This window comes from Podarcis filfolensis, assembly GCF_964270895.1.
Source record: "Podarcis filfolensis genome assembly, chromosome: 18".
In the NCBI taxonomy this organism is placed as follows: domain Eukaryota; kingdom Metazoa; phylum Chordata; class Lepidosauria; order Squamata; family Lacertidae; genus Podarcis; species Podarcis filfolensis.
The window spans coordinates 6,004,658-6,030,952 of NC_139622.1; the positions used below are offsets into that span (position 1 = coordinate 6,004,658).

Sequence of the window (26,295 nt, forward strand, 5' to 3'; positions counted from 1 at the left end):
CTCTCCCCGCTTTGGACAATAATGTGGGGTCTCCGGAAAAGCCACAGAGGCCTGTTCTTGTAATTCTGAAGAGAGGAATACTACCCCCGCGAGTTAGCAGATAACCTCAGCCACACTTGACTTTTGAGGCTGCAGGGCTCCAAAATAAGGTGGATGGAATCTGTCAATACTAAGCCGTCCCCCCTCCAATGCACATTTTGCAGCAGTTGCATTCTGCAGAGGGTTCCAGAAAAAAGTAACAGTGCGCCAAGGTGGATTGATTCTGCTTTATTGGTGACTCTGCGATGCTTCCCCCAAGCTGTACCACATGCTTGCTAAAGCACAACATCTGCAGAACGAAACGTTACAGGGTTTCAGCAGGAGGTTACAGGATGCGCCCCGGCTGGGGATGAAGCGGTGCGGCTGCCCCCGAACTTTTGCAGTTACGAAACAGCGCTGAAAGCAGGACTTGTGTGTGACAGCCCCGGCAGCATCCCGAGCACATATCATCATAAACGTTCGATACAAAAGACACCTGGAAATATCCCTGCCCGTAGCCACATCAGTCCTAAGCGTGTGATTTCTTAACAATGACCACCACCACCCCTCGATTCACAGTTAATATCTGAAATTCCCAGAGCTTCGGCTGGTAAGAGAAGCTGCACCTCCTCCTAACCACCTCCTCCTAAACATGAACCCAAACCAAGAATCCTGCGATTATTATTATTATTATTAAAAAAGCAAAGATGACTTCTTGATACAAAGAATAATAATAGGAAAGAAAATGTACCATGAGGCTACTTCAAAACGATAAAGGATAAAAGAGGCAGATCCTGGAAAAAGATTTAAAATGTTTGGATGTCCTACCTAGGCAGATGTTTGTTACCACAAACACTTTAGGGAAGGAAGTTCTCATAACCTACTTTTCGCTGCCTGCAACCCAGAGACACCCTGATATTTGTGAAGTGAAGCTCCCTCCGATATCCGGAACACAAGCCATGTGGTTTGTAAATGCAGCCTTGGTCCCAGAAAACCTGCCACGAGGCCCCTAGCAGAAAAGACCCAAAGGATAATGGGGCGTCATGTTCTGCCCTGGAATGGCCGATTTAGCGAGGCAAAACCCTTCTCTCGCACATCACATCTGCACCATAATCTAGGCACCATAATCTCCCATAATCTGGGCACCATAATCTCCCATAATCTGGGCAGCAGTCTCTCCGCACTCTGAAGCCCAGCGAGCAAACAGAAACAAGACTTTTGGGTTTCAAAGTTTGCCATCGGAACCTCATTTGGGGGAAGAGAACGCCGACGTCCCGCTCTCTTCAAACCCTCAAGACGGCCGGCGCATCCTGGGGCCGAAAAAGAGCAGAACGAGAAGCCCCGGGCAAGACGGGATATTTTTAACAAGCACAAAGTTCCACCTTCAGGCTACAAGTCCCGAGCACGCAGGGATGTCGCCCGCCATGCTGGGTCCCGGCAGGAGCGCTGCATCATGGGATACGTAGTCCAGGAAGCACGCCACACCAGTGATTAAATAAGGAGCCGTAGGTCAAAGAGTCGTTGGGACGCTGGGCCAGGAGGCTGGGTGAGGGGGCACAGCCCTCGAACCCACGGCCGAGACGGATCTGCTCCCGTCTCCTCACCCCGCCCCAGGAGGGGAGGGCGCTAGCGGATGCCGCAGTCCCCTTCCCCGCCCCGCAGCTTCTCCAACTCGATGGAGCGCACCAGCTCTTGCACGAACTTCATCTCGGACGCCAGCTGTTTGGCCAGGGCCTCGTAGCGGTTCTCCAGCTTCCGGTAGCGCCGTTTCAGCCCGTTGGCCGCCAGCGAGGCGCTCCGGGCTTCCTCCTGCGCCTGGCGCTTGAGGGCCTCCGTCTTCTGCATCTCCTGGCGGATCTGCCGCAGGTCCTGGCCCACGGCTTCGTTCTCCTCCTTGTACCACAGCTCCTTCTCCTCGTAGATGGAGCGCAGGGCCTCAATGTCTTCGCGGAAGGACTTCTTGCTCCGCTGAAGCTCGCGAAGGCCCTCCTCGGCGGCCGCCACCTCCTCCATGACCTTGGAGAAGCGCTCAAAGTTGACGTAGGTGTTGTTGGGCGGCATGCTGGAGTGGGACTTGATGGTGTACTCCTTCAGGCGGGTCGTCTTGAGGCGGCGGCGCTCCGGCTTCTTGCTGTTGTCCTCGTTGCGGACGTTGCGGCGCTTGATCACCTGCAAAGGGTCAGCGGGGAGACGCTCAGAAAAGAGGCTCGGGCAGTTGCTTCTCTTTCCCCCCCGCCACCCCCATTCCAGGGGGTCAGTCTAGAGCAGGGGTCCCCAAACTAAGGTTCACGGGCCGGATAAGGCCCAAGGGACTCATTTATCTGGCCCGCGGCGACCCCCGCCGCCCGATCTTACCAGCTCTGCACAGCTGCCCACTTCCGGGTTGGAGGATTACCGGAAATACTGTATTTTTCGCTCTATAAGACGCACATTTTTCCCCTCCAAAAATGAAGGGGAAATGTGTGTGCGTCTTATGGAGCGAATGCAGGCTCCTTGGCCTCAGCGATAGCAACACGAAGCCTCCGAAGCGCAGTGGGAGTGCTCCTGCCGCGCTCCGGAGGCTTCGGGTTCCTTTCGCTGAAGGGTAGGTGCCCCTTCAGCTAAGGCGCAGCGCCCCTTCAGCTAAGCGGGAGGAGAAATGGAAGGGGGTCTGTTTCTCCTGCCGCTTCGCTGAAGGGGCGCTGAGCAGAGAGGGGGAGATTTTTTTTTTTCCTTGTTCTCCCCCTCTAAAACAAGGTGTGTCCTATGGTCGGGTGCGTCCTATAGAGCGAAAAATAAGGTAAATTGTGTGCAAGCACAAGCGTTATTCGCGCATGCGCAAGCCTTAGTTCCTGTGCACCTCCGGGTCAGAGGAGGCCCGTGCGCACAAGCTATTTCCGGTGCTCCTCCAACCCGGAAGTGTGCCAGAAATAGTGTGTGTGCACACATATGGGCACGCGCTCCTCCGGCATGGAGACACTGGCCCAAGGCGCAGTAAGTTTGCTGACCCCTGGTCTAGGGGACCCACAGAGTCTCTCCCCACTCAGCAACACTACCCATCCTTTTCATCTGAGACCAAAAGTTTCTATCCTTTAAATCTTTACACATCTATTTACTTGGGGTTTGGGCTGGGGGTTCATCAGTATGCGGACGATACCCAGCACTACCTCTGTTTTAAATCGGAACCAGTGAAGGCAGTGAATGTCTTGTGTGAGTGTCTGGAGGCGGTTGGAGGATGGATGGCGGCTAATGGATTGAGGTTGAATTGAGGCGGGGTATAAATAATAAATTATTATTATTATTATTATTATTATTATTATTATTATTATTAATATTATTATTATTATTATTATTGCAGGCTTGTTGGCTTTTGAATGTCTGATGTAGATTTTTTCCAATTTCGTTGTTCTGTATGGGACAACGACAATAAAGATTATCATATCGTATCGTAACCCAGCAAAAGGGGAAGGGAGGAGAAGCACCGCGGACCCCTCCAGTCACCTTGCAGCCCCCACTTCAAAACAAAAGACAAAGTGAGTGAGGAGGATTCTAGAATCCATTTTGAACCTGCAGGTCACAGTCAGGGTGAGCTTGTCAAGAGGAATGTGCCCTTCGTCTGCCACCACCGCCAACCCGTGTGCTCCAACCCCTTTCACCATCCTCCCACAGCAGCTCCCCAAAGGCTGCTTGCTGGGCGATTTTGTTTCCCAAGGAGGCAGGGAGCTGAATCACCGTCTCCTGAACTTGCTGGCTCCCATCTTCTCCCCAACCTGCCCTCCCCAACACCCCCTTTCTTCCTCTGCTTCGTGGCTTAGATCGTAAGGCTTTGCTACCGATCTTACAAATCTGGAACCCTGCCTGGTTCAAGAGCGGGTGGAAAATATAGCCTAGGAACCGCAAGCCAACATTCTGAAACATCTCGGTTTTTACCTTAATCCACGGGTGCTCCAGGCTCTGGTCGATGGTCATCCGCTTCCTGAAACAGAACGAGGAGCAGAGGTCAGTTAATAATAATAATTAATAATAATAATAATAAAAACAACAATAATAATAAATTTTATTTATACTCTGCCCTCCCCGGCCAGAGACGGGCTCAGGGCGGCTAACAACAGTAAAATTACAGTAAAAACATAAAAAACAATTTAAACAATTTAAATTTAAACAATTTAAAATACAGGTTAAAATCCAATTTAAAATGCAGTTCTGAATTCACTCCACAAATATCTCAACAATAAAACGTCATTGTTTGACTCGCTTCCATCGAGCAAATTTGGAGGGAATTCTTCCAATTTTTCTTCTTTTTGTAATTTTTCTTCCTACTTTTTCCTTTTCTTTTTTATATGTGTGTGCTTATCTGAAAAAATATGTATGTATGTATTTGTATGTATTTTGCTTGTATTTTGTAATAATTATGCTAAATAAAATTTAATATTTATATTTATAAAATAAAATAAAATGCAGTTCTGTTGGGGAAATCATTAGCGCTGTGGCGTTGGACCTGAGAGTTACCTGGCTTTTGCAACTAAGCAGTTCTGTTATTCTAACCCCCTTGCAATGCGGGAATCATAGCGGAAGAATCCCTGGCAGATGGCCACGCAACTTCTCCTTAAAAGGAGAGCCCAACACCTTTCACGGAAGTCCGTTCCACTCTCGGACAGCTCTTGCTTTCAGAAAGTTCTTCCTGCTGTTTAGTCAGAATCTCATCCTTTCCACGGAGGCACAGGTTACAGCAACAGCCAAGGCGACATTTTCCCACCTTCGCCGCATCAAGCAGTTGGTCCCTTACCTTTCCCGCCCCGACCTGGCCGCAGTGATCCATGCGACGGTCACCTCCAGGCTTGACTACTGTAATTTGCTGTATGCAGGGCTGCCCTTGAAGCTGTCCCAGAAACTCCAGCAGGTGCAGAATGCTGCAGCGAGGCTCCTCACGGGGTCTCTGCCATGGGAGCAGATTCACCCAGTGCTTTTCAAACTGCATTGGCTCCCGGTGGAGTACAGGGTCAGATTTAAGGTGCTGGTTTTGACCTTTAAAGCCCTTCACAGCCTAGGACCCTCGTACCTACGGGACTGCCTCTCCCGGTATGCCCCACGGAGAGCTTCAAGGTCCCTAGAGGTCCCGGGCCCTAAGGAAGTTAGATTAGCCTCAACCAGAGGCAGGGCCTTTTCAACACTGGCCCCGGCCTGGTGGAACACTCTGTCTCATGAGACCAGGGCCCTGCGGGATCTGATTTCTTTCCACAGGGCCTGTAAGACAGAGTTGTTCCGCCTGGCCTTTGGCTTAGAATCAGTTTGATTCCCTCCCCCTCTTTCTTTTTTCCTTTCTCCTCCTGTGTTGAGGCTGCATTTTAACATTGTATTTTAATCTTGTTTTTTAAGTTGTATTTCAATCTGCTTGTTTTTATTACTGGTTGGTAGCCGCCCTGAGCCCGGTCTTGGCTGGGGAGGGCGGGGTATAAATAAATTTTATTATATTATTATTATCTTTTGTCACTTGAATCCGTTAATTTGGGTCCTACCGAACTTGGAGGCCAGCTTGCTCCACCTTCTCTGTGACCGCCCCCCAGATATGGGTGATGATTAAGCGTCTCCCTCTCAAATGGACAACACGCCAGGGACACAACGTGCCAGGATTCTGTCCAATACAAGCCCTGTGGAAACTCACCTTGCTCATTTCCTCTTGGTGTTCGAATGGAGCGTGTTGTCCATTCAAGAGGGTGATGCTTAATAATTTTATAAGAAAATACTGCTCCCTTTCCCTTATGGGGTATTCCAGAGCCCATATACAGTGGTACCTCAGGTTACATACGCTTCAGGTTACATACGCTTCAGGTTACATACGCTTCAGGTTACATACGCTTCAGGTTACAGACTCCGCCAACCCAGAAATAGTACCTCGGGTTAAGAACTTTGCTTCAGGATGAGAACAGAAATCGTGCGGTGGCAGCAGGAGGCCCCATTAGCTAAAGTGGTGCTTCAGCTTAAGAACAGTTTCAGGTTAAGAACACACCTCCGGAACGAATTAAGTACTTAACCCGAGGTACCACTGTAGAGTCCTTAAGTGGGTTCCCCATCGGCAGGAGAAAATGACAGAGGCCAACCAGAGTATATCGAGAAGCAAAGCGGCTAGTAAGCCTGATCTTTATTCAAGGAACTATTGCAACAGGGTCCCCACCCACCACATGCAGGAGGGAGGCTGAACTCCGAACAAAGCCCCTATATAGACTTTTGAAATTGGCCACCCTATAGCCCAATTACACCCCCTTAAACATCATACATACATCACAGAAGGAGGAGGTCTACAGCAGAAATCCCTCCTGCCAGGATACCTGATAATGGTCACTGATTGCATTGCCTGGGTAGCCAGGCCATTCTTTTGTGATGGTTAATTAGTTCCTGAGTCCGGGTCACAGGCTCAACTGATTCATACACAAATATACCCTTAAGACAGGATTTATCAGCAAAAGACCATGGGGAGTCTTTTCCCATTTTCCTCCCTTACTGCAGAGGAATATTTGAGGTCACTGGGAGAGTCAAAGTGGCTTCAGGATTGCTCTCCTGTACTATTTCAGACACATGGTTTATATGTGTGCATTTATGAATATTTATTCTATATTGTATGGTTACCAGACGCCCCCATTTCCCGGGGACGGTCTCTGGATATACAAATTCATCCTGGAGAAGAGTGACTAGTGGGGTGCCACAGGGTTCTGTCTTGGGCCCGGTCTTATTCAACATCTTTATCAACGACTTGGATGATGGACTCAAGGACATCCTGATCAAATTTGCAGATGACACCAAACTGGGAGGGGTGGCTAACACCCCAGAGGACAGGATCACACTTCAAAACGACCTTGACAGATTAGAGAACTGGGCCAAAACAAACAAGATGAATTTTAACAGGGAGGAATGTAAAGTATTGCACTTGGGCAAAAAAAATGAGAGGCACAAATACAAGATGGGTGACACCTGGCTTGAGAGCAGTACATGTGAAAAGGATCTAGGAATCTTGGTTGACCACAAACTTGACATGAGCCAACAGTGTGACGCGGCAGCTAAAAAAGCCAATGCAATTCTGGGCTGCATCAATAGGAGTATAGCATCTAGATCAAGGGAAGTAATAGTGCCACTGTATTCTGCTCTGGTCAGACCTCACCTGGAGTACTGTGTCCAGTTCTGGGCACCACAGTTCAAGAAGGACACTGACAAACTGGAACGTGTCCAGAGGAGGGCAACCAAAATGGCCAAAGGCCTGGAAACGATGCCTTATGAGGAACGGCTAAGGGAGCTGGGCATGTTTAGCCTGGAGAAGAGGAGGTTAAGGGGTGATATGATAGCCATGTTCAAATATATAAAAGGATGTCACATAGAGGAGGGAGAAAGGTTGTTTTCTGCTGCTCCAGAGAAGCGGACACGGAGCAATGGATCCAAACTACAAGAAAGAAGATTCCACCTAAACATTAGGAAGAACTTCCTGACAGTAAGAGCTGTTCGACAGTGGAATTTGCTGCCAAGGAGTGTGGTGGAGTCTCCTTCTTTGGAGGTCTTTAAGCAGAGGCTTGACAACCATATGTCAGGAGTGCTCTGATGGTGTTTCCTGCTTGGCAGGGGGTTGGACTCGATGGCCCTTGTGGTCTCTTCCAACTCTATGATTCTATGATTCTATGATTCTATGAAATCTGTCCCCGGACAAAATCCGTCCCCGGATTTCATTTAATGTCCCCGGATAAGTGTTGTAGACTTATTAGTAGAGAATGAATGTTGCGTGATTGGTTCGACGGCACAAGACACATCATACGGGGACTTCCGGCGAGGCAAAATGGCCGATGCCATGGCAGCGAGCAGCTCCTGAAGCCAGCCAGAGCCAATTGCGCTACCAGGCTGGCTCCGGGCTGCTGAGACTGCCGCTGGGGAACTGGGAACACCCGGCGCGTCAACTGGGGCACCACTGACACACACACCCACGACCCAAATCGAGCCAGGAGCAAGAGTGCCTGGCCACCCGGCCGACTGCCCAGTGGCGCTCTGGGGCCAGGAAAACCCCAGAGCCGACGCAGGGAGAAGGAGGAGAGGAGAAGGAGGAGAGAGAAAGAGGAAGGAGAAAAAAGAGGGGGGCCCCAAACTTGCCACGCTGCTGCCCCACCGCCGATGAGGAGAGGTAGGAGAGTACCAGGAGGGCAAGGACATGTGGCCGAGCCCAGGCCTGACCCGAGCCTACTCCATGGCAGCTAGCGGTCAAAGAGACCAGGCCAGGGCCCAGAGGAAGGCTGCACGACAGAGGAGAACATAGAAGAGAAGATCATAGAGTTGGAAGAGACCACAAGGGCCATCGAGTCCAACCCCCTGCCAAGCAGGAACACCATCAGAGCACTCCTGACATTCTGTTGTCAAGCCTCTGCTTAAAGACCTCCAAAGAAGGAGACTCCACCACACTCCTTGGCAGCAAATTCCACTGTCGAACAGCTCTTACTGTCAGGAAGTTCTTCCTAATGTTTAGGTGGAATCTTCTTTCTTGTAGTTTGGAACCATTGCTCCGTGTCCGCTTCTCTGGAGCAGCAGAAAACAACCTTTCTCCCTCCTCTATGTGACATCCTTTTATATATTTGAACATGGCTATCATATCACCCCTTAACCTCCTCTTCTCCAGGCTAAACATGCCCAGCTCCCTTAGCCGTTCCTCATAAGGCATCGTGTCCAGGCCTTTGACCATTTTGGTTGCCCTCCTCTGGACACGTTCCAGTTTGTCAGTGTCCTTCTTGAACTGTGGTGCCCAGAACTGGACACAGTACTCCAGGTGAGGTCTGACCAGAGCAGAATACAGTGGCACTATTACTTCCCTTGATCTAGATGCTATACTCCTATTGATGCAGCCCAGAATTGCATTGGCTTTTTTAGCTGCCGCGTCACACTGTTGGCTCATGTCAAGTTTGTGCTCAACCAAGACTCCTAGATCCTTTTCACATGTACTGCTCTCAAGCCAGGTGTCACCCATCTTGTATTTGTGCCTCTTGTATTTTTTTTGCCCAAGTGCAATACTTTACATTTCTCCCTGTTAAAATTCATCTTGTTTGTTTTGGCCCAGTTCTCTAATCTGTCAAGGTCGTTTTGAAGTGTGATCCTGTCCTCTGGGGTGTTAGCCACCCCTCCCAGTTTGGTGTCATCTGCAAATTTGATCAGGATGTCCTTGAGTCCATCATCCAAGTCATTGATAAAGATGTTGAATAAGACCGGGCCCAAGACAGAACCCTGTGGCACCCCACTAGTCACTCTTCTCCAGGATGAAGAGGAACCATTGATGAGCACCCTTTGATATTACTTCTTTTTTAAAAAAAAAAAACACTTTTTAAAAATAACTTTTTTTTCTTTTTTCAAAAAAAAAAGGTGTCCCCAGATTCTTTGAAAAAAATCTGGTAAACTTACTATACTGGAGATCTTAAAATTCTTATAACAGATGTTTCTAGCGGGTCACACAAGAAACGACTTCCTTTGCAATGATTCACAGAATCTTAGATTTGCTGTGTCGGAAGAGGGTCATCAATGCGGGGCGTGAACTCACCATTCCGTGACATTATAGAGCATGGATGGGAACCTCCTGTCCCTGGGACAACTTTGACCTGCCAAATTGTCCAGTTTGGCCCATGAAGCCATTTCCCCAAAACCGCATTCACTTCTCAATCCGCTGCAAGGGCTGCGCTGGAGAAGCAGACCGCTGCAGGGAGCAGGATTGGGTCCCTCTGCTGATGCGTTTAAAAGTCACTCCCGCTTTCTCAGCACGTTCCCACTGGCAAAGCAACCCCCCCCCGACATATCAGCTTTGACCGCCCACCTGTCAATCACCTGACATCATGACATCAGGTGACTGGCAGGCGGTGGCTCTGCCCACCTGTCAAAGTTGACCAGCCGGGTAGGGGAAGAGGCAAACGCGAGGCTGCGAAAGTCCACTATCCCTATTCTATGCTTTTAGAAGCTGCATGAGGCGGCAACACATGAGCAAGTACAAGCTAAACAGGTTTTGCGCACAGGTGTCTCACGCCGCCTAATTTATTCAATTTTCTCCGAGGCTTCGGGAGAGGCAAGGAGGGACGTCAGAGGCCTTGAACAAATGTAGTCAACAGGAAAATATATATTTGCCTTGGGAAAACACCCTTTTCTCTCATTGTTGTCGTTTAGGAACATCTGGCCTGGCAAAGAGATCTGTGCAGCCTGACAAAGAGATCTACACTGGCTCCCAGTACGTTTCCGAGCACAATTCAAAGTGTTGGTGCTGACCTTTAAAGCCCTAAACGGCCTTGGTCCAGTATACCTGAAGGAGCATCTCCACCTCCATCGTTCAGCCCGGACACTGAGGTCCAGCTCTGAGGGCCTTCTGGCGGTTCCCTCATTGCGAGAAGTGAGGTTACAGGGAACCAGGCAGAGGGCCTTCTCGGTGGTGGCACCCACCCTGTGGAACGCCCTCCCACCAGATGTCAAAGAGAAAAATAACTACCAAACTTTTAGAAGACATCTAAAGGCAGCCCTGTTTAGGGAAGCTTTTAATGTTTAATAGGTTCTTGTATTTTAGTGTTTTGTTGGAAGCCGCCCAGCGTGGCTGGGGGGACCCAGAAAGATGGGCGGGGTACAAATAATAAATTATTGTTATTATTAGTATTATGCCAAAGCTTGCGCCGATCGCATTAGTGTCGTCTTGAGAGAGACTGAGATATGACTCACGAGGTTCCACGTTCAAATTTCACCGCTGCCATTAACGTTGCAGGGGCTGGGGTAGGCTGCATGCAGCGATGGCCAAATTTGGCCCTCCAGCTGTTTGGGGACTACAACTCCCATCATCCCTAGCGAACAGGTCAGGGATGATGGGAACCGTAGTCCCAAAACAGACACCCATAACCCACCACCCGCGTTTCGTACTTGGGATCCTTGACGAGCAGCCGCCGAATGAAGTCCTTCGCCAGCTCGCTGGTGTTGCTAAAGTACTCCTCGTCAAAGTCATAGTTGACAGCAGAAATGTTGGTCAAGGTTTCTTGCTTCGTTTCGCCCAGGAACGGAGAGGCGCCGCTTAAGCTACAAGGGCGAAAGGATAAAAAAAGAAGAAGAAACGGCTTTATTGAGGCGTTTTGTAACAAGTAACCAAACAATTTAAACCAGGCATGTCCAAAGCCTGTTTCAGGGGCCTAATCTAGTCCATTTAATCCAATCCCCATGGCAGTATATGTCCCGGGGTAAAATCCTTAAAAAATCTCAGCAAAACTTCAATCCTAAAAAAAAAAAACCCAACTCAACAACTTTGGGGTAAAATTGTAAAAAGAGCTCAACAACTTTGGTCGGCCCTCACGCGTGTTCACTTCCTCAAATCTGGCCCTCTTTGGAAAAAGCTTGGGCACCCCTGATTTAAACCATCAATAAAAATCCACAGATTTTTTTTTTTAAAAAATAATTTTTAAAGCAGGAATCCAAGTCGACGAAGAACGTACCATACTCTGTAATCGAAAGCTAGCAAAAGTCTGGGAGGGTGAAGTACATAAGGAGGTAGAATTGTAGAGTTGCAAGGGGCTCCCCAAAGGTCCTCTAGACCAACCCCCTGCCAGGCAGGGAGCACGGATAAAGCATCCCTGACAGGGGGCCAGCCAACGTCTCTTTAAAAAGATCCGATGGAAAAAACACCATCCACAATCAGGATTCGAACACAAGAGCACTCTCCCAACCCATCCAGAAGACTCTTGTTATGTCTCTATGATCTTTACGGTATCCGCTGCTCTCGGCCCCCAAGGCTTGCTTGACCCCAAAGCAAGCTGCTGTGCCCTTTGACCACCAGAAGGGCAGCTATGGCTTCCTGGCTGGGCTAAGATCTCCACCCACCTTGAACCCGAGTTACTGACACCAGCATGCGCTAAGTGCCGGATATAAAAGGTAAAGGGACCCCTGACCATTAGGTCCAGTCGTGGTCGACTCTGGGGTTGCGGCGCTCATCTCGCTTTATTGGCCGACCAATATTGGCCGACCGGGTCATGTGGCCAGCAGGACTAAGCCGCTTCTGGCGAACCAGAGCAGCGCACGGAAACACCGTTTACCTTCCCGCCGGAGCGGTACCTATTTATCTACTTGCACTTTGACGTGCTTTCGAACTGCTAGGTTGGCAGGAGCAGGGACTGAGCAACGGGAGCTCACCCCGTCGCGGGGATTCGAACCGCCGACCTTCTGATCGGCAAGCCCTAGGCTCTGTGGTTTAACCCACAGCGCCACTTGCGTCCCAAGCGCCGGACCTAGGGGGGGAGAAAAACCCAAAACAGAAAGCTAAGCCCCCTCTTCCCCAAAGGCGCTGCACTACTCAACATGCAACCCTTCTGGAGAAGCACAGAATTGTCAAATTGGAAGGGACTGCGGAAGTCATCTATAATAATAATAATAATAATTTATTATTTGTACCCCAACCATCTGGCTGCGTCTCCCCAGCCACTCTGGGCGGCTTCCAACAAAGATTAAAAATACGTTAAAATGTCACACATTTAAAAATTCCCTGAACGGGGCTGCCTTCAGATGTCTTCTAAAAGTCAGTTAGTTGTTTATTTCCTTGACATCCGATGGGAGGGAGCCACTACCAAGAAGGCCCTCTGCCTGGTTCCCTGTAGCTTTGCTTCTCGCAGGGAGGGAACCGCCAGAAGGCCCTCGGCGCTGGACCTCAGTGTCCGGGCAGAACGATGGGGGTGGAGACGCTCCTTCAGGTATACTGGGCCGAGGCCGTTTAGGGCCCCCTGCAATGCAGGAATCTTTTGCCTCACGTGTGTCTCGAACCCAAAACCCTGAGGTTAAGGGCCCTGCGCTCTACCGGCAGAGCTATGCTTGTTCTCCCAGCACAGGGCTCGACTTTGCGCAAGGTGTTTTGTTTTGAAATACTCACAGGATATAGGTGATGACGCCGATGCTCCTGGAATGAAGGAAGGGAAAGGAAAGGGAGAGGATCAACATACTAGCATCGAAATGTCCCAAAAGACACAGAAACATGGGGTGGGAGATCTGCAACCCCCCCCAAAAAATGCTGCTGGACTCAGCCCTAGACAATGCCTGGTGTTCCCCAGTTGACTCAACAGCTGCGCTGACACACGGCTGAGGACAAGGAGTCAGAAATTAGCAATAAATCTGGCAGCAGAAAAGGTCAGCACCTGAGAGCATCTTTGGGTCCCAGCAGGGAGAAGCAAGAGAAGTGAGATTGGGGCAAAGGGGGAATTTTTGATTTGAGTTTCTACTGAAATGCGGCTGCATTTTAATGTTGTATTTTAATCTTGTTTTTAAGTTGTATTTTAATCAGTTGTTTTTATACCTGGTGTTGGCCGCCCTGAGCCCGGTCTTGGCTGGGGAGGGCAGAGTATAAATAAAAATTATTATTATTATTATTATTATTATTATTATTATTATTATTATTACAGTGGTACCTCGGGTTAAGTACTTAATTTGTTCCGGAGGTCTGTACTTAACCTGAAACTGTTCTTAACCTGAAGCACCGCTTTAGCTAATGGGGCCTCCTGCTGCCGCCGGGGCACAATTTCTGTTCTCATCCTGAAGCAAAGTTCTGAGCCCGAGGTACTATTTATGGGTTAGCGGAGTCTGTAACCTGAAGTGTATGTAACCTGAAGCATATGTAACCCGAGGTACCACTATATTATTATATTATCCCGCCCATCTGGCCGGGTTTCCCCAGCCACTCTGGGCGGCTCCCAACAGAATATTAAAAACACGATCAAACATTAAAAAGGTCCCTAAACAAGGCTGCCTTCAGATGTCTTCTAAAAGTCAGATAGTTATTTCCTCGACATCTGATGGGAGGGTGTTCCACAGGGCGGGTGCCACTACCGAGAAGGCCCTCTGCCTGGTTCCCTGTAACCTCGCTTCTCGCAGGGACGGAACCGCCAGAAGGCCCTCGGAGCTGGACCTCCGTGTCCGGGCTGGACGATGGGGATGGAGACGCTCCTTCAGGTTTCCTGGGCCGAGGCCGTTTAGGGTTTTAAAGGTCAGCACCAACACAACACAAACAAATAAGCCATGACAGATTAGAGAAGAGGAGACCTAGGAAAGGAACTTGGGCTGCCTCAGCAAAGGACCACGAGGAGGGGAAAGAGGACGATTTCAGAAGGTTTAGGGTCGCCTAGCGAGGGAGAGGGGTTAAAAAGCAGGAAGGAGAGGAATTGGGTAAGGGACAGTGTAGAGTAGTGTAGATTTTCCCCAACAGAGGTGCTCCGAAAGCTAGAGAGCATCTGGGATCTGCCCAGGAGCTTTCCTGAAGTTCTCTTCCCAGGCCCAGGGTGCTACAGACCTTGGGAAGTGGTTCATAAACAAATAAAAATCCACGGAAACTGTGGAGTTGGAAGGCTACCCCCCAAGGTTCATTTAATCTGCAGATGAAAAGTTCCTGACAGATGGCCACCCAGCCTCCGTTGAAAAACCTCCAGCGAAGGAGATTCCCACAGAAAGGTAAAGGGACCCCTGACCATTAGGTCCAGTCGCGGCCGACTCTGGGGTTGCGGCGCTCATCTTGCTTTATTGCCTAGGGAGCAGGCGTACAGCTTCCGGGTCATGTGGCCAGCAGGACTAAGCCGCTTCTGGAGAACCAGAGCAGCGCACGGAAACGCCGTTTCCCTTCCCGCTTATCTACTTGCATTTTGACACGCTTTCGAACTGCTAGGTTGGCAGGAGCAGGGGCCGAGCAACAGGAGCTCACCGAGTCATTGCGGGGATTCGAACCGCCGACCTTCTGATCGGCAAGTCCTAGACTTTGTGGTTTAACCCACAGTGCCACCCGCGTCCCATCACAGCGAAGTTACTGTGCATTTAATAATAATAATAATAATAATAATAATAATAATAATAATAATAATGCATTAAATTCCACAGGAAATCTAAGCCAAGTTTATTTTACTCACCACATATCAGCCTCCAGGCCCAAAGGTTCGTAGTTGACTATTTCTGGAGCTTTGGAGAGAGTGATGAGAAAAAAATAAGCATTTCTGGGACAGAGAACCACAACCAACCAGGATCTGTGCATCTGCCTCTCAAATACTTTGTGGGTCCAGATATATGGAGATACGTTAAGGTAAAGGACTCCTGGATGGTTCAGTCCAGTCCAAGGCGACTCTGGGGTTGCGGCGCTCATCTCGGTTTCAGGCCGAGGGAGCCGGCGTGTTGAGCACAGACAGCTTTCCAGGTCGTGTGGCCAGCAGGACTAAACCGCTTCTGGCGCAACGGGACACCATGATGGAAACCAGAGCGCACGGAAATGCTGTTTACCTTCCCACCGGAGTGGTACCTATTTATCTACTTGCGCTGGCGTGCTTTCGAACTGCTAGGTTGGCAGGAGCTGGGACCGAGCAACGGGAGCTCACCCCATTGCGGGGATTCGAACCACCGACCTTCTGATCGGCAAGTCCTAGGCTCTGTGGTTTAGACCATCCCCTCATTTCCAGGCTGAGGGTTTCTCCTGCTTGCTCGCCCCTCACCCCTCAACCATCAACCACCCCATTCCGTTGCACTCCCCCAACAGCCTGGTCTAACACACATACCTACAAACTCGGGAGTGCCAAAGATGTTTTTGAACTCGTTCCCTGCTTCAATCTTGTGGGCAATGCCAAAGTCGATCAGCTTGATGCGAGGGCTTGGGACGTTCTTATCAAGGAGCATGATGTTTTCAGGCTGGGAGGGGGAAACGTTGAGAGAACACATGAGCACTAAGTCTCTGCCGCCAGAGGATCAGGGTAATGTTGTTTTTATTATTTACAAGCTCCTCATCTGACCGAGTTTGCCCCCTGCCACTCTGGGCGGCTTCCAACAGAATATTAAAAAATGAAACATCAAATAATAATAATCATAATAATTTATTATTTGTACCCCGCCCATCTGGCTGGGTTTCCCCAGCCACTCTGGGCGGCTTCCAACAGAGACCAAAAATGCACTAAAATGTCACACATTAAAAACTTCCCTGAACAGGGCTGCCTTCAGATGTCTTCTGAATGTCAGGTAGTTGTTTATCTCCTTGAAATCTGATGGGAGGGCGTTCCACAGGGCGGGCGCCACTACCGAGAAGGCCCTCTGCCTGGTTCCCTGTAGCTTTGCTTCTCACAATGAGGGAACCACCAGAAGGCCCTCGGCGCTGGACCTCCATGTCCGGGCTGAATGATGGGGATGGAGACGCTCCTTCAGGTATACTGGACCGAGGCCATTTAGGGCTTTAAAGGTCAGCACCAACACTGAATTGTGCTCGGAAACGTACTGGGAGCCAATGTAGGTCTTTCAAGACCAGTGTTTTGTGGTCTCGGTGGCTGCTCCCAGTCACCAGTCTAGCTGCCGCATTCTGGATTAGTTGTAGTTTCCGGGTCACCTTCAAAGGTAGCCCCACGGAGAGCGCATTGCAGTAGTTCAAGCGGGAGATAACCAGAGCATGCACCACTCTGGCAAGACAGTCCGCGGGCAGGGAGGGTCTCAGCCTACGTCCCAGGTGGAACTGGCACGAAATGTTAAGAACAATCCAATATAGGGCTGCCTTCAGATGTCTTCTAAAGGTTGTACAGTGGTACCTCGAGTTAAGTACTTAATTCGTTCCGGAGATCCGTTCTTAACCTGAAACTGTTCTTAACCTGAAGCACCACTTTAGCTAATGGGGCCTTCCACTGCCGCCACCACGAAGTTTCTGTTCTCATCCTGAAGCAAAGTTCTTAACCCGAGGTACTATTTCTGGGTTAGCAGAGTCAGTAAACTGAAGCGTATGTAACCCGAAACATATGTAACCCGAGGTACCACTGTATGGTTACTTGACATCTGATGGGAGGGTGCCACTACTGAGAAGGCCCTCTGCCTGGTTCCCTGCAACCTCACTTCTCTCAGTGAAGGAACTGCCAGAAAGCCCTTGGAGCTGGACCTCCTTCAGGTATTCAGAGCCAAGGCTGTTTCCGGCCTTAAAGATCATCACCAAAACTTTTAATTGCGCTCGGAAACGTACTGGGAGCCAACATAAATCCTTTAGGACCGGTGTTATATGCTCCTGGCGGCCGCTCCCAGTCACCAGCCTGCGGCCTAGGACCCACATACCTACGGGACCGTCTCTCCTGGTATGCCCCGCGGAGGACCTTAAGGTCCACAAATAACACCACTTTGGAGGTCCTGAGCCTCAAGGAGGCTAGATTGGTCTCAACTAGGGCCAGGGCCTTTTCAGTACTGGCCCCGACTTGGCGGAACGCTCTGTCACAAGAGACTAGGGCTCTGCGGGACTTGACATCTTTCTGCAGGGCCTTTGGTTTGGACTCGGTCTGACCCTTATGTTCTCCTCTCCCCTTATGGTCTTGATTTATCAGCTACTTTAAAATGAGGCTGCATTTTAAATTGCATTTTAACCTGTATTTTAAATTGGGGTTTTTTCCCCCTTTCCCTCCCCCCCCTTTTTCCTCTATTATTTTTTTACTGTGATTTTATTGGTTTTAGTCGCCCTGAGCCCAGCTCTGGCCAGGGAGGGCGGGGTATAAATAAAATTTATTATTATTATATTGTGTGAGCAGGATCTCACCTTGAGGTCAAAGTGGGCGATGCGTTTGGAGTGGAGGTAGTGGACGCCGTCCAAAATCTGCTTGAGGAACTGCGTGGCCTCCTCCTCCGTCAGCGACTCCTTTTCGGCCAGGAAATCGAAGAGCTCTCCGCCGGAGACCAGCTCCAGGATCAACACCACGTCCGTCTTGTTCTCGAAGATGTCATGCAGCGTGATGATGTTGGGGTGCTGGATCTCGCGCAGGATGTCAACCTCCCGCTCAATCTCCTCGCGGCTCACCCCGCGGCGGCTGGAGGACAGGCGACGCTTCTTGATGAACTTGGCCGCGTATTCCAGGCCGCTCTTCTTCTCACGGCACTTGCGCACGATCGCAAACTGGCCGCTGAGAGGGGGAGAGAGGGACGGAAAACGTTCACTTGCAGTCATACCTCGGGTTACAGCCGCTTCAGGTTGCATTTTTCGGGTTGCGGACGCCGAAACCCGGAAGTACGGGTTACGTCCGGGTTTCGGCGGTCGCACATGCGCAGAAGCGCCAAATCGCACTTTGCGTATGCGTAGAAGCACCAAATTGCAAGACACGGGTTGCGAAAGCTGCGGGTTGCGAACGTGCATCCCGCACGGATCACGTTCGCAACCCGAGCATCCACTATATTTTATTTTTATTTTAAATTTTGCTTATGCCGTTCAGGTTTATACATTTCACTAATTTTACAGTCCTTTTGACATTTCAAATCTTGACTTCCTTCCCCTTTTTCTGAGACTCCTATTTCCGACACCGCACATCATTCCTCTGTGTAAAGTAAAGGTAAAGGGACCCCTGACCATTAGGTCCACTTATGGCCGACTCTGGGGTTGCGGCGCTCATCTCACTTTATTGGCCAAGGGAGCCGGCGTACAGCTTCCGGGTCATATGGCCAGCAGGACTGAGCCGCTTCTGGCGAACCAGAGCAGCGCACGGAAACGCCGTTTACCTTCCCGCTGGAGCAATACCTATTGATCTACTTTCACTTTGACGTACTTTCGAACTGCTAGGTTGGCAGGGGCAGGGACTGAGCAATGGGAGCTCACCCCGTCGCGGGGATTCGAACGGCCAACTTTCTGATCGGCAAGCCCTAGGCTCTGTGGTTTAACCCACAGCGCCACCCGCATCCTAAACGTTTCTGGGAGCGGCTGCCGAGACCATATAACACCGGTTTTGAAAGACCTGCATTGGCTCCCAGTACGTTTCCAAGCACTATTCAAAGTTTTGGTGCTGACCTTTAAAGCCCTAAATGGCCTCGGTCCAGTATACCTGAAGGAGCGTCTCCACCCCCATCGTTCAGCCCGGACACTGAGATCCAGCGCCGAGGGCCTTCTGGCGGTTCCCTCACTGTGAGAAGCCAAGTTACAGGGAACCAGGCAGAGGGCCTTCTCGGTAGTGGCACCCGCCCTGCGGAACGCCCTCCCACCAGATGTCAAAGAGAACAACTACCAGAGTTTTAGAAGACATCTGAAGGCAGCCTGTTTAGGGAAGCTTTTAATGTTTGATGTATTACAGTATTTTAATATTTTTTTGGAAGCCGACCAGAGCGGCTGGGAAAGCCCAGCCAGATGGGCAGGGTATAAATAAATTATTATTATTATTATTATTATTATTATTATTATTATTATTATTATTCCACAAATCGGTTCTATGAAGCCAGGCAGGACCATGAAACTGAAGGAGATATTTTGCAGAAAGGGGATATTTGTGGATTTCCCCGTGCTCCAAAGTGGACCCAGTTAGCACACAGCACATTCCCGACACTCCAGTCTGCCCCAGCAAAGAAGCACTTCCTGGTTTTTGTGAGCGTGAAAAAGCTGGGAGACATCTACACTAGTTGCTAAAAGAGGAGAAAATGTCCGTCACACGCATATTGTTTCACAAATTCTGAGTCTTTCCATAGAAGGAAAGGCCTACGGAAGAAGAAAAACCTCTTTGCGCTCTGTTTTAATAAAGCCGCGGGCATGAGGACATCGAAATGCAGCTATTTACATTTTTCAAAGGTGAGATCACACACCAAGCTAGCTTTCCATATACGGCTGCCGCTGCAAAAAGAAAAGGACAAGGAAGCAGAGCAAAAGCAACTCAACCTGATTTATTTCTGCTGGCTATCAGCAAAAATTCATCCGGACGGATAGCAATGAGGCGCGGGGGGGGGGGGGAACAAACAGATTTTGCACACAAGGTTTTCTTAAAAAACAAACAAAAAATAAGTGGACTGGCTTTGGTTTCTCAGTTCACCACTGTGTCCAAAAAGGGGGAATTTGATCGCTAATTGGGATCTTAAATAGGGCTGCCATATTCTCAAAAGTGAAAATCTGGACAAAGTTGCGGAGTTTTTGCGGGGGGACGATGACGAAATTGTTGAGCCTTTTTGGGGGAAACATATCCCAAATCAAATTTAAGATTTTGGGGGATTTTTATATAAGCATTTTTTATTTCTTGGGGGATTTTTTAAAAAAATTCCTGTCAATAGAAATTTACAGCCTGAAAAATTGTATTATCATTTTGTGAGATTCTCATGACTTTCCCCAACATCCCCTAACATGGGTCCTTATTACAATAATTAAGACTACATATCAATACGTTCTCGGCTATTTTGATTTGTCCAAATGGTCCATAACCTTCGTTACTTTACAAGTGATTCTTATAGTCCAGCTAAAGTTTTGATTTGTTTACAATGGTCTCCTATTTAAATTATAAAATTTTTCCCGTTCCTTTTTAAAGTCCTTGTCTTCTTAGTTAGGTTTTTTTTTTACAGTTATATAAAAAAAGACTGATTTGGTAATACTTACGAGATAAAAATTGGTAATACTATCAGAAATACGTAGACCGATAACTATGAAGTGATTGTGAGGTTTAGTAAGTTAACTGTTTATATTTGGGCAACTTTTCTGCTGTGCTCTATTGGAAGGAGAAAAATAATCATAACAATTTAAACAATTTATTTTAACTAAAACAATAACGTTATAGCACATGTATCCATGTTTGTTAACTGATGTGGTTAAACATTTTTAAAAAAAAAAAAAACACTTAGACTGAGTTTTAGCACACATGAAAAAACAAATCTTTATTTCCTGATGGACTATAATGTAACTTAAATGGAAAAACACCTTTAGATAGATTTTTCATCCAAAACCATTTTATTTTAAAAATCCAATTTATTTTTTTAAGAAAATCAATTTAAATAAAAGAAATCCAATTTAAATTTTTTAAAAAAATCCAATTTAAATTAAAAAATCATTTTTTAAAAAAATCATTGATTTTTATATTCACCCTGGCGGGATTTACGTCCGCAAAAACAAGCATACAATGAAGCTGCCCTACTGCTACCAAAGAGGTGACGGTGTTGCAAAGGTCTGGGGCCGAATCCTGTGTATATCGTCAGATCAGGGTGAGGCCGCAATATTGGGCAAGCATCTCGCATCACCCCCTGAAACCACAGTTGCGACACCCGTGCATTCTGTTGTTTTTTTTAAAAAAAGATATTTATTGAAGTTTTACAAAAACATAAGTTTACAACATAAAAAAAGTCATATAAAAAGAAAAAGATACAAAAAAGAGAACATAGAAAAATACATGAAAAAAGAAGAATAAAAATACAAAATACAAAAGACAAATAGCTAAAAAAGAATTAAAAACAAATCCGTTTTTTGTAACTTTGAACTCATTAGCTTATTTCCTTGGCCTCCTCACACCTCCCCTTTTTGTATTCCCATTTAAATAATCAAATCAGCAAATCCTTACCCTCTTTCGTTTATCTTAACTCTGTATCTTAACATATTATAACTCTATATTTTCATCCATTATCAATTCATTTTTGCATATTCTTATTAACTTTGTTGCTAATGCCACTTATGTTCAATCCAACATCGTTTTAACATTCATTAATTTTACAGTATTTCTGAAGGTAGTCGTTAAGACACCCGTGGATTCTGAGTTCAGGATACGGGTGAGATCCTTGCGACACCCTCACTTCCTTTTCCCAGGCTGGGGGGGGCGGGGAGACTGCCTCAAATCTGCTGGCCAGACTAGAATTACTCAAGACAGGAAACGTCCCTGAAATAGTTTGTGCAGCTGACGCACAAGTCAAGAATGCAGAAACGCCGCAAGCGATGCTCCGGGGCGATCTGAAATTCTAGTGTGAAGTCAGAACCCGCTTGTGTGAGGCAAGCACACAGGATGCAGACACAAAAAGCCGAAAAATCGAACCAGGGTTTGATGTTTTAAGCCCCAGCATGGCAACAGTCTCCTAGGCTGCCAATTTTTATTATATTTTATGTTTCACCTTTTAGAATATTCATGTAAAGAACCTTAAGATATCAACGGGACGCGGGTGGTGCTGTGGGTTAAACCGCAGAGCCTAGGGCTTGCCGATCAGAAGGTCGGCGGTTCGAATCCCCACGACGGAGTGAGCTCCCGTTGCTCGGTCCCTGCTCCTGCCAACCTAGCAGTTTGAAAGCACGTCAAAGTGCAAGTAGATAAATAGGTACCATTCCGGCGGGAAGGTAAACGGCGTTTCCATGCACTGCTCTGGTTCACCAGAAGCGGCTTAGTCCTGCTGGCCACATGACCCGGAAGCTGTATGCCGGCTCCCTCGGCCATTAAAGCGAAATGCGCGCCGCAACCTCAGAGTCGGCCACGACTTGATCTACTGGTCAGGAGTCCCTTTACCTTTACCTTTACGATATCAACAACTATCCCTTCTCTTTCAATGGTTCACTTTGCAGAACATAAATCCCTGCATATTTTACAAAAGCTATGCCATTCCGTATTCCATTACTGCGTCCATCAAAACTGATTTACACTTTTGAATTTATGTTAGCGGTACCAACGTTTTCAAATATACACAATTTCCCCCCATATATTCAAACATTTTCCAATCTTCTCTAAACGTACATTCTTCTTGTTTTCTTATTCTATATGAGGGGTCAGCAAACTTTTTCAGCCGGGGGCCAGTCCACTGTCCCTCAGACCTTGTGGGGGGCCAGACTATATTAAAGAAATGAACGAATTTCTGTGCCCCACAAATAACCCAGTGTTGCCTTTTGAATAAAAGCACATATTCTACTCATGTCAAAACATGCTGATTCCTGGACTGTCCACGGGCCAGATTGAGAAGGCGATTGGGCCGCATCCGGCCCCCAGGCCTTAGTTTGCCTACCCATGTTCTATATATTAAGTCTGCAAGCTGTGCATCAGCTTAAGTTGCAATTCTTCTTTGGCTGCAACCTCGCTTGTTGTCCATTTTGGGGCTAACGAAACAAGGGCCGGTGTAGTAGCATACATAAATAACCTTTTTTGACACCTGGGAATTTCCTTCCGAATTATCCCCGACGAAAAGGACTCTGGTGTTGTTGCTTTTTTGAAAAAGTACTTTTAAACATTTTTTTTTCAATTCATTACGAATTATTTCCCAATACTCTTTTACAAGCCAGTCCATTCTGTTATGGCGTCCCAGAGCTCTTTGCAAAAAGGCCCTTTGAACTAACCTGAACCAACAAAAGCTGCAGGCTGTTTATCAACGTCGCTTCGCTGAGATTTCCAAGGGAGAAGTTGGAATTGTCCATGGGAGTTTCGCGATATCATCACGAATTGATCAGCAATAACTTTAAAATAACTTGCACCAGCGCACACACAAACGATCACACCTTGCTTCCTATAAATTCACCATCGGGGAACACACGTGATCTTGGAGATTTCTTGCCTTTTTATTGCTGGCAGTTGTCGACACTGAGGTCCAGCGCCGAGGGCCTTCTGGCGGTTCCCTCCCTGCGAGAAGCCAAGTTACAGGGAACCAGGCAGAGGGCCTTCTCGGTGGTGGCACCCGCCTTGTGGAACGCCCTCCCACCGGATGCCAAATAGAAAAATAACTACCAAACTTTTAGAAGACATCTGAAGGCAGCCCTGTTTAGGGAAGCTTTTAATGTTTAATAGGTTATTGTATTTTAGTGTTTTGCTGGAAACCCAGCCAGATGGGTGGGGTATAAATAATAAATTATTATTATATTATTATTATTATTAACTGGGCTGCTCCTCCCTCGTTCCGCATTCCTGCCTAATTACCTCCTCCTGTCTCTCCATGTCTCTACCCAGACACTGAGGTCCAGCACCGAGGGCCTTCTGGCGGTTCCCTCACTGCGAGAAGCCAAGTTACAGGGAACCAGACAGAGGGCCTTCTCGGTAGTGGCGCCTGCCCTGTGGAACGCCCTCCCACCGGATGTCAAATAGAAAAATAACTACCAGACTTTGAGAAGACATCTGAAGGCAGCCCTGTTTAGGGAAGCTTTTAATGTTTGATGTATTACAGTATTTTAATATTTTTTTGGAAGCTGCCCAGAGTGGCTGGGGAAGCCCAGCCAGATGGGCGGGGTATAAATAATATATTATTATTATTATTTCTCTCTCACACACACACACAAAACATGCAAGCAGATGCACAACAAAGTACTCAGCCACCTCACCTGCCCAGTTCTTCCTCCATCTCATAGTAGTCCTCCACATTTTCTTGGCGGAAGGTGGACATGGTTTTCTCCGCCCCGCTCACCGGGAAATGCGCCCGTCACCAAATTTCCAGACTGCCCGGCGCTGGATCAATACTAAACGAAGAGGAAGGATAAAGATCAGTCAAATGTTCCTGCAACGGAGGAAAGGAAAGTGACTGGGAACGGCCGCCGAGACCATATAACACCAGTCCTGAAAGACCTTCATCGGCTCCCAGGACGTTTCCGAGCACAATTCAAAGTGTTGGTGCTGACCTTCAAAGCCCTAAATGGCCCCGATTCAGTATACCCGAAGGAGCGTCTCCACCCCCATTGTTCAGCCCGGACGCTGAGGTCCAGCGCCGAGGGCCTTCTGGCAGTTCCCTCACTGCGAGAAGTGAGGTTGCAGGGAACCAGGCACAGGGCCTTCTCGGTGGTGGCACCCTCCCATCAGATGTCAAGGAAATAAACAACTATTTTACTTTTAAAAGACAACTGAAGGCAGTCCTCTTTAGGGAATCTTTTAATATTCGTTGTATTTTAATCTTCTGCTCAAAGTTTTTAATGTCTGGTGCTGTCTTGTTTTTAATATTTGGTTGGAAGCCGCCCAGAGTGGCTGGGGAAACCCAGTCAGATGGGCGGGGTATAAATAATAAATTATTATTATTATTATTATTATTATTATTATTATTATTATTATTCCCTGCCTTTTCCCCGTGACAGGAACTCAAAGCGGCTTCCTTCGGAGACTCCTTTCTCGCCTGCTGCTCCCCCATCCCTAGAGATCCCAGCCATAAACTGCAGCCTCCACCCCCAACCTTCCTCCACCCCCCCAAAAGAATCCCAGCCCCATTCACACACACAGCAGTTGCCGTCCAGACCCACAGACCCCTCTGCACCCTATCTTTCCAAAAGTGGCGGCCCTGAGACTTAACCCCATATCAAAAGCAGCCCCACGACTTAACCCCTTCCCTCCCATCAAAAGCATCACGACTTAACCCCTTCCCTCCCATCAAAAGCATCATGACTTAACCCCTTCCCTCCCATCAAAAGCATAATGACTTAACCCCTTCCCTCCCATCAAAAGCATCATGACTTAACCCCTTCCCTTCCAATCAAAAGCATCACGACTTAACCCCTTCCCTCCCATCAAAAGCATCACGACTTAACCGCTTCCCTCCCATCAAAAGCATCACGACTTAACCCCTTCCCTTCCAATCAAAAGCATCACGACTTAACCCCTTCCCTTCCAATCAAAAGCATCACGACTTAACCCCTTCCCTCCCATCAAAAGCATCACGACTTAACCCCTTCCCTCCCATCAAAAGCAGCACCCCCCACGACTTAACCCCTCCCATCAAAAGCAGCCCAACCTCAAAACGTAACCCCTTCCCTCACATCAAGTGCCCCCCGCGACTTAACGGCAAAAGCATCCCCACAACTTAACCCCTTCCCTCCTGGCCACCACCTATCCGCCAGCCGTTTCTTAGAACCACAGAAGTGCAGAGCTGGAAGGGACCCCCCAGGGTCATCTAGTCCAGCCCCACATTTCCTCCCCACCCACCTCTAAGGAGGGGGGGGGAAGCCCAACCCTATATTTCTGGAAACTCCCCTCCCCTTCCTCCCTAACAAAGCCTTTTCCCACGAGCAAGCCCTCGCTCCCCCCCACAAGCCCCAGCCTCAAACCCCTCGCGTCTCAGAGCCCCACATATCTGCCCCCCGCCCCCTTTTTGCTAAATCTAGGGGCCCCCCCAAACAAAAGCACCTCTTTCGCGATTTCCACTTCCAAACCCCCATTTAATAGCATCGAAATGCAAAATATCCTCCTGCAAAAGAGCGCAGCCTCCCCCCCAAACCACCCCCCACCCCATCGCCCACCTTAGGAGGGCGAGAGCGCGCCCGGGAGGCGAGGAAGGCGCGTCCCCGAGAGAGAGAGAGCGAGAGACAAGGCGCCGCGTCCGCCCGCATTCCAACACTGGCCGCAGCGGCTCTCCCCATTGGCTAAAGCGCGGAGGTGACGTCACAGTCCCGGGCTCCGGCGCCTCCCCCGCATCCCCGGGCAGGCGGTGACGTCATTCATTCAGCCAGCAAGGCAGCCGAGCAAGCCTTGCAGGGGCGGCGCAGCAGCAGCAGCAGCTCCTCGCAGATTTGGCTTTTTTTTTGCTGCATGCAAGCTCTGAAAGAAATGGGAGTGCCTGATCACCTCATCTGCCTCCTGAGAAATGCAGCATGTGAATCTAATGGGTAAAGCAACGCCACACAGCCCACTTTGAGGGAGG

At 48.5% G+C, this 26,295-nt stretch overlaps 1 protein-coding gene across 2 annotated transcripts; it reads right to left on the reverse strand.

The window, feature by feature from the left end:
- Positions 1–252: 252 nt before the first annotated feature.
- On the reverse strand, positions 253–26,054 carry DAPK3 (death associated protein kinase 3). Of its 2 annotated transcripts, none has more exons than XM_083594711.1 (9): positions 25,895–26,054; positions 23,999–24,133; positions 17,534–17,894; positions 15,540–15,669; positions 14,904–14,952; positions 12,887–12,913; positions 10,900–11,052; positions 3,928–3,973; positions 253–2,187 (listed from the first exon to the last, which is right to left on the reverse strand). In XM_083594711.1, exons 2-9 carry the CDS (start codon positions 24,058–24,060, stop codon positions 1,645–1,647), a joined length of 1,371 nt encoding a protein of 456 aa, XP_083450837.1. In that variant the 5' UTR covers positions 24,061–24,133; positions 25,895–26,054; the 3' UTR covers positions 253–1,644. The 2 variants fall into 2 exon arrangements, with proteins under 2 accessions (XP_083450837.1, XP_083450838.1); XM_083594712.1 differs by having other exon boundaries at positions 25,782–25,897.
- Between the last annotated feature and the right edge of the window lie 241 nt (positions 26,055–26,295).

Excerpts from the sequence above, each read along its gene's own strand:
- DAPK3 (XM_083594711.1), bottom strand. The coding sequence starts at position 24,060 with ATGTCCACCTTCCGCCAAGAAAATGTGGAGGACTACTATGAGATGGAG. Across the intron at positions 15,670-17,533 it reads TCGCCCACTTTGACCTCAAG|CCTGAAAACATCATGCTCCT; the intron begins GTGAGATCCTGC and ends TCCCCCTCCCAG. Across the intron at positions 12,914-14,903 it reads GGCCTGGAGGCTGATATGTG|GAGCATCGGCGTCATCACCT; the intron begins GTGAGTAAAATA and ends CCTTCATTCCAG.